The sequence below is a fragment of the Spermophilus citellus genome (assembly GCF_964194105.1).
Source record: "Spermophilus citellus genome assembly, chromosome: 3".
Lineage (NCBI taxonomy): Eukaryota > Metazoa > Chordata > Mammalia > Rodentia > Sciuridae > Spermophilus > Spermophilus citellus.
In genome coordinates this window covers 130,755,050-130,773,166 of record NC_138184.1, presented here as the reverse complement: position 1 = coordinate 130,773,166, position 18,117 = coordinate 130,755,050, and the positions used below count along the sequence as shown (strand labels likewise).

The 18,117-nt window shown below is 40.6% G+C and overlaps 1 protein-coding gene across 2 annotated transcripts in view; it reads right to left on the bottom strand.

Annotated features, from left to right (window-relative positions):
* The window catches only part of GLI3 (GLI family zinc finger 3), a 279,826-nt gene that overhangs the window by 185,513 nt on the left and 76,196 nt on the right, over window positions 1-18,117 (bottom strand). For both annotated transcript variants that reach the window (XM_081285013.1, XM_081285012.1), the window contains exon 3: window positions 2,563-2,805. In XM_081285013.1, coding sequence (XP_081141139.1) covers window positions 2,563-2,805 — 243 coding nt within the window. The remainder of the gene's footprint in view (window positions 1-2,562; window positions 2,806-18,117) is intronic.

Genomic DNA, 18,117 nt, shown 5'->3' with positions numbered 1-18,117 from the left:
TCTGTTAATTTTCTAATCAGTGTTTCTAGGTGACTGGGTCTGGCAGAAATGAAGCCATCTACGCCGAGCTTCACTGGAACGCTCGAAAAAACCACTTGGTTTGGTTTAGAGAGTAAACAAATGACATGATGATGGTGATGTTGGTGGAGAGAAAGAGAAAAAAAAATGAAGAAGAGGAATAGGATAAGAAAGAAGAAAACATAATAATTTTGAGGAACCTACTATGTGCCAGAGATTTTACTGAATGCTTAGTAAAGAACACCATGGTGCAGGCAATCATATTATTCCCCTTATTCAAGAGCAAGAAAATGATTCTTAAGTCAATGCACTTGGTCAAGGTCTCACAGCAGCAAATGGATAGCTGGGACTTGAACCCATATTCCCTGAGCCCTGGGACAATCTGTGCAAGCTCTAGGACTCCCTGTTTGTTTTATCTAGGTAATGATGTAATTTATTTATGACCAATTTAGGGGACGTATTGGGATAGTAGTCACAACTGCATTTGCCATTTAGTTACAGAAAATGTATATAGCTTATATGTTATTATACAATATTAATTCTGCTTTGAAAATAAAGGGGGGGACTGAAGAATAAGCACAGTATGGGTGCTGTGTCCTCAAAACAGAGGGACAGTGAATGATTCAAATTCCACTACAAGCTCACCAGTGCCCAGGGTTAGCTACTATCACATTGCATGGAGAGAACCAACCCCTCCGATGACTGGTAGAGGGTTGAATGGGGCAACCGTTGAAACAAACCAACCAAGAACAAGCTGCAAGTTGAACGGCACAGAGAAAGCTAACGGTCCTCTGCCCACTACCATCAGCCAAAAGAGAAGTACTCATCAGCTGTCCTGACTAATTAAATACCTCACTAATTAGTGGGCATCTGGAAAAGAAAACAAAACCTCGCTATGAGAAAAGTTTGTGTTCACACATAAGAACAGAAACAACGAGAGGGGCTTGTGGGCAAACATCTAGACTTGATTCAGGGAGCAAAAAAAAAAAAAAAAAAAAAACCTTAGTAGCAGAGTAGGGTATACAAATACAGGTAGGGCATATGTAAAAAGCCTGGATGTTTTCTTTATGCATAGTATATAACAGAGATTCACAAGAGTATGTGCTCAGAGAAAAATCCTACCCACATTGTTTTTAAAATCTTCATGGCTAAAAAAAATGAGAACAAAATAAACCTTGAATTAGGGAAGGAAAGGCACTTGCCCAATATGTCTCCTCCTTATTTCTGAATCTCTAGAAGGAACCTCTGCAGCAGCAGGACTGAGAAACACTTTTTAAACACAGAAGCAGGAGCCTTTACAAAAAAAAAGCTTAAAGAATGTATAAGACTTTTCCCTCCATGCTTCTGAACAATTCTTTAAAAATGCCCTTTCCATTTAAAAAATAATGCATCTTCCATCTTTCCCAACAATATAATCTGGTGGGGGGTGGAAGGCAGTGCCTGAGACTTCAGGTTGTTTCGAAGCCCTTTGATCTGAGGAGTGAGCATTCCCCTTCGCTGCAAGCCAACTAATGAAGGGATGAAATTAGCTTTTATCCTGGGCATTTTCTTGAGCAAAAAAACATGCACTAATCAGCTGTCCTCACTAATCAGTCATCTGGCTAATGACCTTTTGCCTTAAAACACTAAAATTTCTGAATGATGTGGAAAAAGGGAAACGCAAACCAGTCCCCTTCTCTGGAGCTCAATGGATCATCTGGAACTGGAGCCGAGAAGGCTAAAAGGCAAGTCTGTATCCCGGCAAGGTGATAAATCTGTAATCAAGAGCTGTGAGCTTTGGCACCTCAATATGAACTTCATTACTCCACAACCAAGTTGTACTTTTTTAACTAGAAACAGGCCAGAAATAAATTCAACCTTTCTATATTTTTCTTTATATTTTACCTTTGGAGAAAGTCATCATATACTTGTGTTCAGAATCCTACTCAATTTCTTAAACTTTCTTAGTGCTAGAAAAAGAGCTCCCAATGTCTCTGGCATGCTGGTTAGAGAGAAGGACTCATGAAAAAAATCTTCCATTAATGAATTTGGCACTGATTTGTTAAAAGTGGTTTGTTTTAACAAACCATTAAACATGGGAACAGCCAAAATCATTAAATCAAAAATCATTAAAAATGGGAACAGCTGCTATTAAAGACATCTCCGAATGCAGCCTGCTTTAATAATTGCCTACCAACAACCAATTTTTTCTCCTGCAGAGTCTCCTTGCATGGAGCAAATCTGGTTCTAGTTCCCAGAAAAGGCCCATGTGGATTCGTCACTAATGGACCATCTTCCTGAAGGCCACCTCAAAAGGCCTAAAATTGTTTAGACATGAAGAAAAATGCCTTTAAGAAGAGTGGACAGGAAGAAGTGGAGGGAGAAAAGTGAAAAAAAATTAAACATTTTTATAGCTTATATAAGACCAATAATTCATACAGTGCGTGTGCATGCTTGTGCATGCACATGCAGGCGCACACACACATACACACACACACACACACACACACAGCCCCCCACCCCCATGGCTCCTGGAACAAGTGTCAACCAGAAGGAACTACTTACGATAGTGGGGCTCCATATAACCATTCCTGGGGTCCATGGCAAACACCGTCCCACGGTAAGGTACCGAGGGCTCCGCCAAGTGTGGTAGGGATCCATGGATCTCCTTCTTGATCAGTGAGGCCCTCTCGTCACTAGACGTTGAAGGCTCCTCACTGATTTTGCTGAGCCCCTGCACACTCTGTGGCTGCATAGCGATGGCGTTTCTTCTCTCTCGGTGATAGATCTGTCCAGGACTTTCATCCTCTAAAGAAAGAAGAAAAATGAAAAGACTCTAGAAACTACTTTAAGGAGGATTAAAAAAAGTCATCAATTAGGTCTCCCTGCCCCAAAGAGAAACCTTTTTCTCCTTCATGGCAACTCTGCAAGCTACACACCTGTGATGGGATATTTGCAAGACAAAATTGCCTATGAATAAGGGTCCAAATTACACATGGAAGGATGAAGCAGCAAATGAGCCTGTTAAAGGGAGATGCAGGGGGTCGGCAAAGTATCAGCAGCAGCTTATGACTGATTCTGCCAGTGAGGCTTTCCTGGCAGACATGCCTACATCCTGCAGGTCCAATGTGGGACTGAAACCTTTGCCAGCCTCAGACTCTGAGTGTCCAGCTTCCCTTTGCCTCTTTAGGAAGCAGTGCCTCTGGGGTGATGAGAAGTCCAGCTGCCCAGGAGGGTTCTAGGTGGCTGCAAGGGGTGTTAGGGCTCTGCTCTTCAGAGGATGACCTGTTAGAAAGGGATCCAAGAATTCTTGTGTGGGTTTTTGTTGTTGTTGTTGTTGTTGTTAAGTCAGACCTGTAACCCACTGAGAGATTTAACAGAGCCAGAAATGAAACTGAACACCCGTTGGTGACAAGGAAGAAAGGTACCAATCAGGAAAACATGCAGAACCTCCTGAGAGACCTTCCTGCTTCTGCTCATAAAGCAAAGTTGGGAACCAAGAAGAAAACTGAGTGAAAAATCAAGTGTGAGGTAGCTGTGCGGGGAAGGAGGGCAAGTGTCAGTGATGGTGGCACCCATCCGTGCTCTGCAGAGGGAGCAGGGCATATGGTCCTTCAAACAAGTAAGAATCAGTTTGAGGAAATTCCACAGTTAGTATTCCAGCCCCCTGATACTTCATCTCCTTTCAATCTGTAAGAACCTCCTGCAAATATAATCGGATGACCATTCTGTAATAGTGGATCCAAGAACCAAGGCACACAATGAAACCAAATTGGCCAGCTGAACCCACAACAAGTGGACCAACCTGTCAGAATCACACACACACACACACACACACACACACACACACACACACACATTCGAAACTAGTGTACTCCCAAAGCAGCTCTGGATATAATCAGCAGCCTGCACTCTGGCAGGTGCTGATGGAAGCAAAGCTGTCCAGGTACCGCTTAGGCATCTCATTCAAAACATATTTCATATTCCTTTTTTAAAAAAAAAACACAATATTTTGATATAACTAACAACATTATTATACATGTTGAATGGACAAATTTCAAACACATTTTATTTCAACATATAAACTTATCTTCCAAGTCATCCACAATGTAGATATGACTGGATAAGAGACCCCCAAACAGAAAAACTATGCTCTAGCATTTTCATAGCTCTTTGTTCCAATTCAGAAGAAAGCAGAGCAGTACACAAAGACAACCCATAAAAATACAAGCTAAAATAACAACTATTTTGTGTTGACTAAGGACTTGAACTACTTAAAGTCAGTAGCAAGTTCAGTCTTTGTGCTATGTGGAGAAGTTGAAAAATGAACAATGGATTGTTTTAGCCTAGCAAATGACTTGCAAAATAGAATGGACCATGAGGTCTGTTTTAGTCTTTATAGTGAATTTGCTGACGACTACAAGGTAACTTTGAAAAATTATTTTAGTATTGTTCTGTGCAGACCCTCAACCAAAACCTTACATTAAAAGAGGAGTAAATTATGGGTTTAATCTATCAAATTTTATAAAAAACACAAAAATTGCTGTAATCCCACATGTTCACACTGACCTTTCCAAAACCAATTCAAATAATGCTTTTGCTAATTTTAAAATAAACAACCAAAAAGAAATGAAAAAAAAAAGAACTTTTTTATTTTCCCTTCTGACTAACTCTTTTAGGCATTGGTCCACCCCTGCACTTTATTAGCACTGAAGCTGCAGGCTATAGAAACAGGGTTTTTGCAGTTATGTAAGAGCAACTGGGTGTCAAAAACACTAAAACCTATGTAGGTTTTATAAAAATTCCTCTAGCCTACAAATGGCCCAAGTCATATTTTCCATTAATTTAGGCTCTGTATAAAACCTTTATTTTAAATTTCAACCTGAAGTGAACTTGTAGCAGTGAGGCACACATTCTGTAGAATGGGACCTTCTTTTGGAAGTCAGAAAGCCCTTCCTGACAGGGGCTCTGACACGTAATTAGCATTCTCTAAGATGAATACCCAAGCTCTACTAATCTGTTCCAGGTTTAAAACGGGATTTCCTTGACTTAATCTTCCTAAGAAGAAATTAACTTTTCTTCTCTTGAAACTGCATCCCTATAATAAACTCAAGTTTCTTTGAAATGATGTCTTTCTATGATGAGAATTGGAATCAACTTCACCAATAATTGAATAATTGGTGTGGTCTGATCAGAGAGTTCTCCCACCCCCCTCAGATCCCAATCTCCTGGGAAAAGGAAGTTAGGGGAGAAGAAAAGGGGGATGAATGGAAATGGGGGATACCTGCTAGCTAAATGATTTTTTCTTAATGAGTTACCCCAGCATGTATGAATATTAAAATAAAACAAGGAGTAACCAAAGTTCAAATATTTAATACAAGAAGAAATTAAGTAATTCCTCTAAATGCAGGCAAGAAGGTTTGTAATGTAGAAACTTTTTTCAGGAGACTTTTAACTTTTATAGTAGTTGATGCTATAACATTTTAACCCAACACCCATTCCCCCCCCAAAAAAAAAAAAATTCTAGCAGACAAATATTTCTTGAAGTTTACCTCCTGCACTGAGCTGCTTTTGATGCACATTCAGATGAAAACCTGACAGTACACACACTCCGGAATACAAACAGCTACAAGGCTTGAAAGCACTCAGTATACAGTGAAAGAGATACTTTCCGAGGAATATTCCTGCCTGCTCTTATAAATTCAGCAACCACTTCAGCAAGCCAAAAGACGAGAGCTGTCTAATCTTGTTCATTTGAGCTGAGCTGTTCAATAAAGTTTGAGAGTCAGTGCAGACAGGCTACGCCAGGCCAAATTATTGACAGAAACATACTGTCCACCATGGCAACAAGCAGAAGTCTGCTACAAAAATGTAAGCAAACAGCCCACTGCTCCAAGAGCATCTGCCAATGGACTTTAACAGCCAAACACAAGGCAACTGTTCGAGCTTCTCTAGGTTTAACAGCTGCAAGCTCGGGGGTCAAACTGAAACATGCAATTCACTCAAAACTTTCAGGAAAAAAAAAATCACTTTAAATACTGTCATCATAATCCTACTTGGTACCTCCTTCTTTCTGTATATCCATGTTCAAGATGAAGTGAATGAATTCCTGCCCTCAAATGAAGAGCTGCCCAAAGCATTGTGTTTGAAAAACTGTCCAAGATTTGCCAAACTCATCCAAAAGCAACCTACTTGGGGTGCCACACTCTTGATGCCAGAAACTTGGAAATATCCAAAGCTGCTTCACCACATACAGTGCTTAGGACATTGATATTAAAAAGGTCTGGAGAAAGTCACCCTGTTGCATGAAGCAGGATTCAAATACACACTCCTATGCCACCAACTCCTGTAAGGTTTCTTGTAATGGAAGAGGTAAGCATCTTTTTCGGAGAGAAAAGTTTCAGACAATTCTTTCAGTGCAAAAACAAAACTCGTGTCAGGCATCACTAAGTAAGGACACCCTCCTGTCACCCAATGAACTGGCAGATGAGGAGCTCACAATGCTATGTGCTTACTTTCTTTCCCTGAACACCGATTTTTCAACTACCCCCCCCAACCCCATTTGAATACCATTTCTCCTGTCTTGCCCCAAGACCTAGAAGCCACCAAGGGTAAAAAAAGCAGACAATACTTACAACTCAGTCCCCAAGCTCTGGCTAGCTACTTCCTGCAAACTTCTCTTGGTGAGCTCTTTCTAGCTGTGCGCACGCACCCTCTAGAAACATTCTCGGTGTCTCTCGGCCTCTCTCTGGCTCTCTCTCTCCCTCTCCCAGGCAGTGCGGCTCCCATTAGAGGAATTAAAAGTGGTTGGAGCCATGCTAAATTTAACAAGCTCATTAGTATTCTTCCCGAGTGCTTTGGAGTGAACTCTCCCTATTCAAGCCGCTCTCTCCAGCAGAAGGGTCAGGCGGCTAATCATTAAATCAAACTAATGTCACCCTATCACAATCAGCCCCAGAGAAGGAGGGTTTATTATTTCAGTTTATGCTAAATAAACGGTTTTACAAATGGTCCCCAAGCAAGGTCAACAGCAGCTTCAATTACAAGACAAACTTAACAAGAGTTGCTATAAACCAAGTACTCCGTATTGACTTAGGGACAGGCTCAGCTCCACATATTGCCACTAGCAGGATTGTACAGGAATGCATATTGTAAAATAAAGGAAGGGGTGAGCTTTTTTCTTTGCCAGAATTTGCGACTTGCACAGCGACTCTTCATTCACCTCTCTCCAACCAGCTAGCCGCTCAGCTCAATTCACCCCACACAAAGGCTGGAGCCCAGACCTCAATGGACCGAGTGAAACATGTTCAAAACTAGGCTCTCTATTGTGACTGAATTTCTTAACATCTTTTCAAAAAGCGGAGAATGCCTTGAGGCTAAAGGAAGAAACAGGCTAATGGTGAATTGGGAATTCTGAGCAAATTTCAGAGCCCTTTCCTCCTAGCTTTTGAGGTTGAAAGCAAGCTCTTTCCTTTCAAGTTTCAAAGTCCTTTTTCCTCCCGCAGTGTCACAGAAGGATTTGAAAAGAAGGTAATTGTGCTCGCAGTCTCCCTGATCAGAGCTTACGTCCTATTTCTGGTATTTCGGAATACTTCTTGCAATAATAGTGCATATAGCTCAATCCCTTAACCGGCCTGCACTCTGCAATTGCTCATTAAATGAACAATTGCGGGTATAAAATGCCTTTTATGTTCAAGGTCTGGATATAAGATAAGCATTCTAGGACTCTAAATTTGGTTTACTAAGGAAACTCTCCATCATTAAATTACAAAACTGAAGTCAGAATATCAGGCTTTCCCAGAAAAGTGGCACTCAGGTTGCAGTGAACCAAAAAGAAGGGCGGGTGGGGGGTGGGGAGGAGGCAAGAAAATGTTAAGGGGGGAGGAAGAAAAAGACTGGATACTCAAATTTCTAGCTGAATGGGATTTTTACAAGAAAACCATATTCCCGGGTTTAAGGTCTGAGTTTGTGAAAGCTCATAATTTTGATATGGAAAGATAAGGTCATCTTCGAGTAAATTAAAACACAGGGCCGAGGCTCAATAAATATGCAGGTGACTAGTTCTGACCTCTCGTCAGCAAACATCTCTCCCTTCTTGAAGACCATAAATAATCCAACATCATTCACATCATCTCATTTGATCCTCTCAGCCACCCAATGGTGGTGTTAGGAGAGGGCATTAGGCTTGGTTCCCGAACTGAAATCCCAGGGAAGTGATGCACAGAGAATTCCAGCCACTCCTTACTGAATCCACACAGCCATGTGAAGGAGGCATGTGTTCCTATAGAGGTCTTTGGAAAACATAAACCCAGTCTTGGAAAACACCAAGTGGGACCCTCACAACAAATCTATGGTGAGACTTTGAGCCAGCGGAGCACATGGACAGGAGCACCATTCTATCCCTCCCAGGCCCAAGACACCAGCAGGCCTCACTCAGTGCTGTCATCCACTCCAGGACACTTGAGGCTCAGCCAGTGGCTTTTGTGTATTCCTGGACTTTTTAATGTGCTTCCAGCCCCACCCTCCTGTCCTGCTCAAGACACAGGGCATCATTTTCTGCTCCCTCCCAGGCAGCTGCCTTGCGGTGTTTGAAGAGGGCATTCTTTCATTTCTTTCCTCTTCTGCATTTGTTGCATCTTGTCAGCTTTTATGCCTTTGGTTATTTACATTTTGATGCTCTCTGAATAAAAACCAATGGAAACCCAGTCCTCTCCCTTCCCAGTTTCAGAATCCTCCCTATGACTTTGACCAAAGAGAGATCAGAAATGAAAAAGAGAGGAGCCTAAGTGTATTCACGAGCAGGGCAGAATTATGTCAGGCAGGGGGAATAAAGTTCCTCTAGTTTATAACAGCAGAATAGCACCCCCTTTCCACCTAGACTGCAGTTGCGCCTGAACCAGGGGCTGTTCCCTAGAATGCCTAGAGCTTGGCTTCCAAAGAGCCTGAACAAACAATGCCTTCTCTAAGAACATCGCCAATACCCTTGGGGTCAGACATTGCCCTTGTGTGGCTACACATACATCTCCCATTGACAATGACGGATGACAGAAGGAGGGGCCCAGATGGATCAAGAGGGAGCGCTGGGCTTTGTTTGCAACCTTTAAAACCCCACTGCCAGGCCTGCAATTTGAGAGGGCTGCAGCAGGATTTGAAGCTTTAGACAAATTCAAGTGACAACCCTCCCTCAAAGATGACGGGGCAGCTCCCTCTCCCTACTTTCATCAACCAGGAGGTCCCGGGGTCAGAAGAGAGAAAGTAAAAACTGTCCCCACCATCAGAGACACATGAGCATCTTCATTATTTGAACATTTCTAAGGCTTTTTTTTTTTTTTTTTGGCCAAAGAATAAAACCTAGTCCAAATTGACCAAAAATGTACTAGCCCTTGGCTAAAGCTATGTTCTCCTAAGAGCAGCAGGTGGGTGCTCAAGCCAAGGCTAAACTTTCACCTCACCACTTAGCTTACAGAGCTCCCTATAACTTCAGAAGTGGTCCCTGGGATAGAAAGGATCAGGCAGACAACAAGATAAGGTTTTAGGTAAACTTACAATGCAAAACCTCAAGTGGCTGCTACCTTCACTGCAGCACAGCTTTGACCAACATGCAGGCCAACAGTCTCTTACCTCTAGGAAAACATAATGACAATGATAAGCTGATAACACAGGCTTCTCTGTTGCCTCATCAAGTAGGCCTTGTGGCCTCCAGAGTTTCCATTCATTTTCATTATACTCCTGAAACCCTCCCAAATAAGAGATCTACAACCCCAATCTTTCCCTTGGGAGGATGTTCCTGAAGGTTGATGACAAGATCTCTGTGACTTGGCTGAACACTGCCCTGAGCACATATTTTCAGTCCAAGTTCAAATGCAATGGTACTAACCAACTTTCAAAGTTCCCCACAGATAAAACTAGCCAAACCCCACAAACATCAGAGAAAGGAAAATACAAACAACACTGTACCCTGGAGGGGGCCCTTGGGCTCTCCTTAAAAGGGGTAAAGGGCATTCTTTCTTATTTTCTATGAGCTTCCAAAGACCCTTCCTTGAATGAAGAATCCTAAGACTCTTACTGGAATTAAGAATTCTCAAACGACATGAAGCTTATTCCATTAGCCCGCTATTAGTTGCTAGTCTCTGCTTACACATTGTGAGTTAATGAGTGACATCAAAAGCCGTAAAATAAATTCCCAGGAGGGTCAAAATTTTTCCTTCTGCTTAATAGCACGTTTATGCCTATCTGCAAGTAACAGTCTCCTAAACATTTAGGTATTAGAGATTTCTTTGAGAACTCAGTTTTAGTCTTTTTAAGCTAAGATTTGCAGAGTCTCCCCTGCACCTCCTCTCGTCTTTGCACATACAGGGCTGAGCTATTAAAATTCCATAATGAGATCCACAGTCAACAGTTTGACAGAAACAATGAAAGTCCTGCTCACAGGCCAGGGTGTGCAGGTTGCAGTCTCCTGCCTGCATCCTCTGATGGAACAATCCTATCACTCCAGAGATCAAGCTCAGCCCTGGTGGTACAGGACTTAGAGCCTGGTTTTCCTTTAAGGCAGAGGGAATAAATCAATGCACCTCGCAGTTCCTTCCTGCAGCACTTTGAAATGATGGTTCCCAGGTTTCCATCTTTCCCTCTTGACAGCAAAGTCCCACTGCTGAACATTGCTACCATTTTCTTAATGACAGAAATGAACACAAACTTAACTGGGTTCATCTGGTGTGTTTATGTTGCATGTTTTTGTCTTTAGAGGATCATGTAATGAGAAAGCCGAAGCATATGGTGGTATTATATTTTTAATACAATTTTACAGACCATGCCGACTCCTATGCAGAAATCACACCCTCCTGGAGAGTACATTCAAACATCAAGATAATACCATTATTGTACCCAAATGAACTGGAGGTCACCATGACACCCTGAGGGACAGTGAGCAGAACTCACCAATCAATGCTGAATCTGCCTCTGGACAAAGGCCAGGTGCTGCCCGTCTCAAATTTCTGTGACAAGAAAAAAAAAAAAACCCTCAAGCTATGATCCGCTGTGACCTCAGTTATTAAATGTGCATTTGAGAAACCCAAATTAAAATACCACATTTTGATTCTTCCCAATTTTAACTACGCAGTCAGTCCAGTTAGCCATGAGAAGTCTGCAACTTTAGAAAACTCTCAGATAATGGCTCAGCTACTATTTAAGAAAGAAGAGCTGAGGGCCACAAAACCTAAGCTCTCCCAAAGCACATCTTCATGATCACAGCCAAGACAGGATGCTCTGCCACCTCAGCAGCTGTCCTCTTCTTGGGCCAGAGGCCAGAGGAGATGAGCAAGGCAGACACTGACAGAGGCAGCAACAACCCCATCACCCCTGCAGGGAGACTGGGTAGCCAGACACAAGGGCAGGCTTTCTTCTTAGCCTTGCTCCAGTCTTCCAGGCACATTCAGGAGAACACAATGTCCCGAAGCCAAGGGAAACACATTTTTACTTAAAATGAGTAACAACAAAAGCAATTAATAACACAAACAGAAGATCAAATGTATCTATCCTTCTAAAATACAAATAATGTTAGTCCATTCACACTTCCTACCAGTCTTTCTCAAGCTTGCCAACTAAAATCTATTAACCATGCACCAATTAATGACAGCTGCTCACCCAGAGGTAGGAAGTGCCTCACCTGTCTCGTTCCCACAGTCTTCAGTATACCCTCATGTGAAGGTACTGTCTTTATCCTCATTAACCAGAAGAGAAAATGATGGCATCAGGAAGGGAAGTGACTTACCCAAGTCACAAGTTGGTTCATGGGTGGAAACTGGAACCCTAAGCAGTCATACTCGAAAGCCAACACTTATATATTTGGCTATCGGACCTCCCTTCCCAGTGCCAAGAAACACAAAATAAATTTGACTTGAATTTTGGTCAATACCCAAAGCATGGGGCTGCAAACCACACAAAACTCACTCATTCTGCTGGTGTTGGGTGAAAGCAACCTTAGACAATATGGAAACCAATGTGTATGGCTGTGTTCCAGTAAAATTTGATGGACACTGAAATCTGAATGCAATGTAATTTTCACATGTCACACTTAAAAACATGTAAAAACCATTCTTAGCTCACAGATTGTACACAAGGGGTAGAAAATACAAAGTGGCAGATATGCAGGATGCATAAATCTAGAAATCTAATGGACAACATGAGGACCCCCCAGGGAATAAAAATGTACCATGCCTGGAAATCACAGTAAATGAGTACATTCTAGTTGCTCTTGCCACAAAAACAAAAATTAATTGATAACTATGTGAGATGATGGATACGTTCATTTGCTTCACTGCAATAAACTTTTTACTGTCTACATGAATCTCATAACATTGTGCTAGATATCTTAAATATGCATAACAACAGTTCTTTTAATAATAATAACAATAATAATAAATGGGTAGCAGGCTGGATTGAGCCCAACAGGCAGCTAGCTGCAGTTTGTCAGCCCTCCCCTCAAGAACACACACATTTCAGATAAAAAGCCTGCACTCAGAAAACAATTAGCAACATTACAACAATAACAACAACAACAACAACAAAAGCAATACTATTGAGTATTAAGGAGAATATAGAGGATGGTAACTTTCATACACTATCAAAAGAATAAATATTTCTGCCAGACAGGCACACATCTATAATCCAGTGGTTCAGGAAGCTGAGGCAGGAGGATCTCAAGTTCAAAACCAACCTCAGCAACTTAGCGAGGCCCTAAGCAACTTGGCAAGACCTTGTCTCAAATTAAAAAGTAAAAAAAGATTGGGGACTTGGCTCAGTGGTTAAGTGTCCATGGATCCAATCCCCAATACAAAAAAAAAAAAAAAGAATAAATATTTCCCAAACTGGCCAGATGTGTCAAGGGATTGCCTTCTAGGATGTACCATAAGGAAAAAATAGGAAAGATGATGATTCATGTTCAAAGATGTTCATCATAGTATTATTTAAAATAAGAAAAATAAATTAAAATAAATGTCCCCTATGATATGATGGAACATTATAGTGTTTTGTGAATCTTAATAAACATAGGAAGGTAAGAAACTTTACTTAGTGTCAGGTACTACTGTGTACACCTCACAAGAGAACCCACCAGAGTCGATATGATTATGATCCTAATTCTATAGATACAAAAGCTGAGGCATAATTGTCTAGGAATTCACAGCCAGAAAGTGGCAGACCTTGGATTAGAATCCAGAGAACACTCTTTATCCTAATTTATCTCTAATTTTTTAATGTTTCTAGAGGAAAACAAATATATAGTGGTTTCCAGTCTAAATTCCTAAATTTCAAAAAAAAATGAAATGTACCAAAGGAACATAAAAATATTTCTATGGATTATTTCTTTCTTTATGTTTCTATAATTCTCAATCATTTTGGATTATGGAAAAGACTGATCTGTTTGACTTGTATTTTAAATTCTATTTTAAGTGTGAGCTTTGCTATAATTATTAAAGAAAACTTAAACAAAACTTCCCCCATAAGTTTATCTATTGAAGGCTTGCTTTAAACTATTTATTCCACCTCTTAAATTTATAAGATACAGTTAAGATACAAAGACTACTTTTATGCATATTAATAATACCTGTCACTGACATAAGGCTTTATGGAGATTTCAATAAATTAGTACATTTAAGATTATATGATGCCAAATGCCTTCCAAATAAATATCAAAGATTTTTTAATATCTTTCCCAGCAGCTTCTTAACTTGCTTTCACCACATCACTCTTGAAAAGCATAAAAGAGGAAAATGTGTTAGCAATACTAATTACTACCCTGGAAGCCACTCTCATTTACTAAGCACTTACTACATGTCAGACAAGCACTAAGCGTTTCATATGCATTAATCCCACTCCGTCCTCACAGGTCTGTCAGGCATGGAGTACCATCACATAGCTATTCAGGTCAAAATCCTGAGGCTTAACCAGGGTTAAACAATGTGCTTAAAGTCATGTGCTATGGTTTGACTATGTTCCTCAAAGTTCATAAGTTGGAAACTGGGTTCCCAATGCAGCAGAAGTAGTATCAGAGGTAGTATCTTTGGGAAGTTATTGGGTCATGAAGACTCTGCCAGAGATGAATGGATTAATCCAGGAATTAACGGATGAACGGGTTATTGCGGTGGAAGCTTTATAATAAAAAGTGAACTCCCTCTCTGGCTAGGTCACCCAGTCTTACTGTCCAGTGCCCTTCCCCATAGTATGATGCAGCAAGAAGGCTCTTACCAAAGGCTGAGCAGGTGCAGGTGCCATGTTCTTGGACTTCCTAGCCTCCAGAACTGTAAGCCAAATAAACCTCTATTGTTCATAAATTACCCAGTCTCAGGAATCCTGTTATAGCAACAGAAAACAGACTGACATCCTCCTTCAAGTAAGTGACCAACTAATCATGAGTTTCTCAGAGATTGCAAAATAAAATTAACTCCTGTAGTCGCTGGGGAGTATCTTCAAACAAAATCTGAAAACCACACTTATTTTCTTTCCATTTTTCTGAAAGTATACATGAAGATTATTGTCATTGCTAATACTAGTCTACCTCTTCTTTAAAAGGCTGTCAGGAAAGTATGCCTCAGGCTTTTTCTTTTTTTTTTTTTTATTGGTTGTTCATAACAATACAAAGCTCATGACATATCATCTTCCATACATTTGATTCAAGTGGGTTATGAACTCCTATTTTTTACCCCAAATACAAGTTGCAGAATCACATCGGTTACACATCCACATTTTTGCATAATACCATATTAATGACTGTTGTATTTTGCTACCTTTCCTATCCCCTACTATCCCCCCTCCCCTTCCCTCTCAGTTTCCCTCTCTACCCCATCTGCTGTTGTTTAATTCTCTCCCTTGTTTTTTTTCCCCTTTCCCCTCACAAACTCTTATATGTAATTTTTTTTTAAAGAGAGAGTGAGAGAGGAGAGAGAGAGAGAGAGAGAGAGAGAGAGAGAGAGAGAGAGAGAGAATTTTCAATATTTATTTCTAGTTCTCGGCGGACACAACATCTTTGTTGGTATGTGGTGCTGAGGATCGAACCCGGGCCGCACGCATGCCAGGCAAGCGCGCTACTGCTTGAGCCACATCCCCAGCCCTCTTATATGTAATTTTGTGTAACAATGAGGGTCTCCTTCCATTTCCATACAGTTTCCCTTCTCTCTCCCTTTCTCCCACCCCACTCGTCTCTGTTTAATGTTAGTCTTTTCCTCATGCTCTTCTTCCGTGTTCTGATCTTAGTTGCTCTCTTTATATCAAAGAAGACATTTGGCATTTGTTTTTTAAGGATTGACTAGCTTCACTTAGCATTATCTGTTCTAATGCCATCCATTTCCCTGCAAAATCCATGATTTTGTCATTTTTTAGTGCTGCGTAATACTCCATTGTGTATAAATGCCACAGTTTTTAATCCATTCATCTATTGAAGGGCATCTAGGTTGATTCCAAAGTCTAGCTATTGTGAATTGTGCTGCTATGATCATTGATGTGGCAGTATCCCTATAGTATGCTCTTTTAAGGTCCTCAGGGAATAGGCCGAGAAGGGCGATAGCAGGGTCAAATGGTGGTTCCATTCCCAGCTTTCCCAGGAATCTCCAAACTGCTTTCCATATTGGCGCACCAATTTGCAGTCCCACCAGCAATGTACAAGTATACCCTTTTCCCCACATCCTCGCCAGCACTTATTGTTGTTGGACTTCCTAATGGCTGCCAATCTTACTGGAGTGAGATGGTATCTTAGGGTGGTTTTGATTTGCATTTCTCTGACTGCTAGAGATGGTGAGCATTTAGGTGTGCCCACCAAAGGGGTCCGGAAAAATTAAACAATTGACTCCCTCAGGCTTTTTCCACATTAACTTAATTGTGAAGTTTGCACTAAAGTCACAAAATGCAGTTCAGAAACTTCTCTGAATTGCTTCCTCCACTTCTGTTGCTGTTATTGCCAGATTTGGGCAGGTTTAGCCTCTTGCAGAGCAAATGACACTTCTCATGCTCAAGTTGAATGATTTTTCCCTTGTGCCTGTGTTTCTTTCCCATCCCTCCTCCATATCCTTCCTCATCACAACCTGCTGTTCTGCCACAGTGTTCCCAGGTTCTGAACAGCTATTCTGCAAAGGAATATTTAACCCTGTCTTCTGGGAGACTGTGCTGCAGGCTTCGATGTTAAGAAGCACTCTGAGTAGTGGGTCTGTGTTTAACAATAGCTCCAGCAGTTCAAGAAAGCCTCACATAGTTTACTGAAAAGGGGGCATATGTCCAATGTTAAAGAAGCATATGGTTTTCAGAGAAAGGGGAAAGACTTGCAGTTGGAAGCAGCTTTGCCTGGATTATATACCAACAAATGAAAGGCCCTTCATGCTGCCCAAGAGTATAATCCCCTCCCACAGGCTGGAAAAGAATGTGCAATGAGTCAATAAAGTGAGAGTCACACTCCACTGAGACATTCACCCTCCCCAACTAAAGATGATTACCAAATTAAAGCAACTTTAACCAAGTTTACCTTTCTTTCTTTTTTCTTTCTTTTCTTTTTTTTAAAATCAAGAACAAAACCAGACTACTTCTTAAAATGCACCATTAGGAATTGTAACGGTTCCTAAAAAGTGCCAGATCTATTTCCATCCATGCAATATTAAAACTAACAAGCCTCTTTTCAATTTCTTTTAATGATGGCATAGGCAATAAAAATACAGCAGTGCTCCATTGAGCCAAAGGAACTGGAGAAAGAAAAAAAAAAAAACAGGATCAAAATAAATAAATAATAAACTTACACGGGCCACTCACCAAAAATAAAATCATTTCATTCAACCTTTTACAGGAGGCACATGCAACATTTTGAAAGCAAAAATTCTCATAACACAAACCCCCACTTAAAACTTACTGCCAAGCGCTGGGACCATGGCAGGATGTTATTTCTTTTTCAATTTATTTTTTAATGTTTGGGTATTAATGACATCAACGGCCATGTAGTGTAATAAGGCAGCACGGGGTAATAAAAGTTAGAAAACCTCACTCCTAGACTTGCCTCTAGCCCTTAATCAGGTGTGACCTGGGGTACCTTAAAATATATCAGATTGTCATTTGCCTCCCCTATAAGAGGAAAAGGATAAAACTTGCCTCTCTATCTTCATAGGGTTTTCTGAGGGTTAAATATATAATAGCAGGAGTAACTATGGACTGTGGCATTTGTGAATGCTAGGTACAGTCACTAATCCCCATTATCTGTAGGATAAGAATGCAAAACAAGGTGGTAAAATGTAATGCTCTGGGCCAGATTTGGAGACAATTTCCAAGCTGATGCTCCTATGAAAAAAGGGTTTAGCCTTAGACAAGTCACAGAATTTATCTAAGTTGCTGCTTCACTTCATACAAAATGGGTCACCATCCCTCTACTCCTCAATCCTTCTCTCAGATGTTCCTCTAAGGGACAAGCCAGTGAACATTTTCACCAAGCACTAAAGATAGGGCAGTCCCTGTTTCACAGCCAGAGAAAAGATTCAACTTAATACTCTGGCATTAATCCTTAATACTCACTCCTCTGACCTATCTTGAGTCAAATTCAACATTTACCACAAGAGTATGCTTAGGTCTTCAAATTTCTGTTAATATCAATCTTCTCTGCTTAGTTTTCTACAATAGCTTCAGAAATTTAAACTTTCCTAAGGAATCTATTTTGTTTCTCCTTAAGTGACATTTGCTAAAAATGATCAAGCAAATTATCTTAGGATGGTTATTGGTAACCTGTACCCAGGGCCTGTTTTCGTATAGCTTGTGAGTTAAATATGGATTTTACCATTTTTAATGACTGAAATATAATCAAAAAATATTTCATGACCATAAAAATATGGGAAATTCAAATTTCAGTGTTCATAAATAAAGTTTTATTGGAACACAACCAGGCTTACTCATTTTCATGTTGCCAACAGCTAGCTGCCTTTGAGCTACAAGAGTAAAATTATTAGTGACAGAGACCAAATGGCCTATACAAATTAAAAAATATTCACTAGCTGGCTATGGTAGTCAGCTTTCTGACACTATAACAAAACACCTGAGATAATCAATTTATAAAGAAAAACAGTTTATTCTGGTTCTTAGTTTTAGAGGTGGCAGTCCACG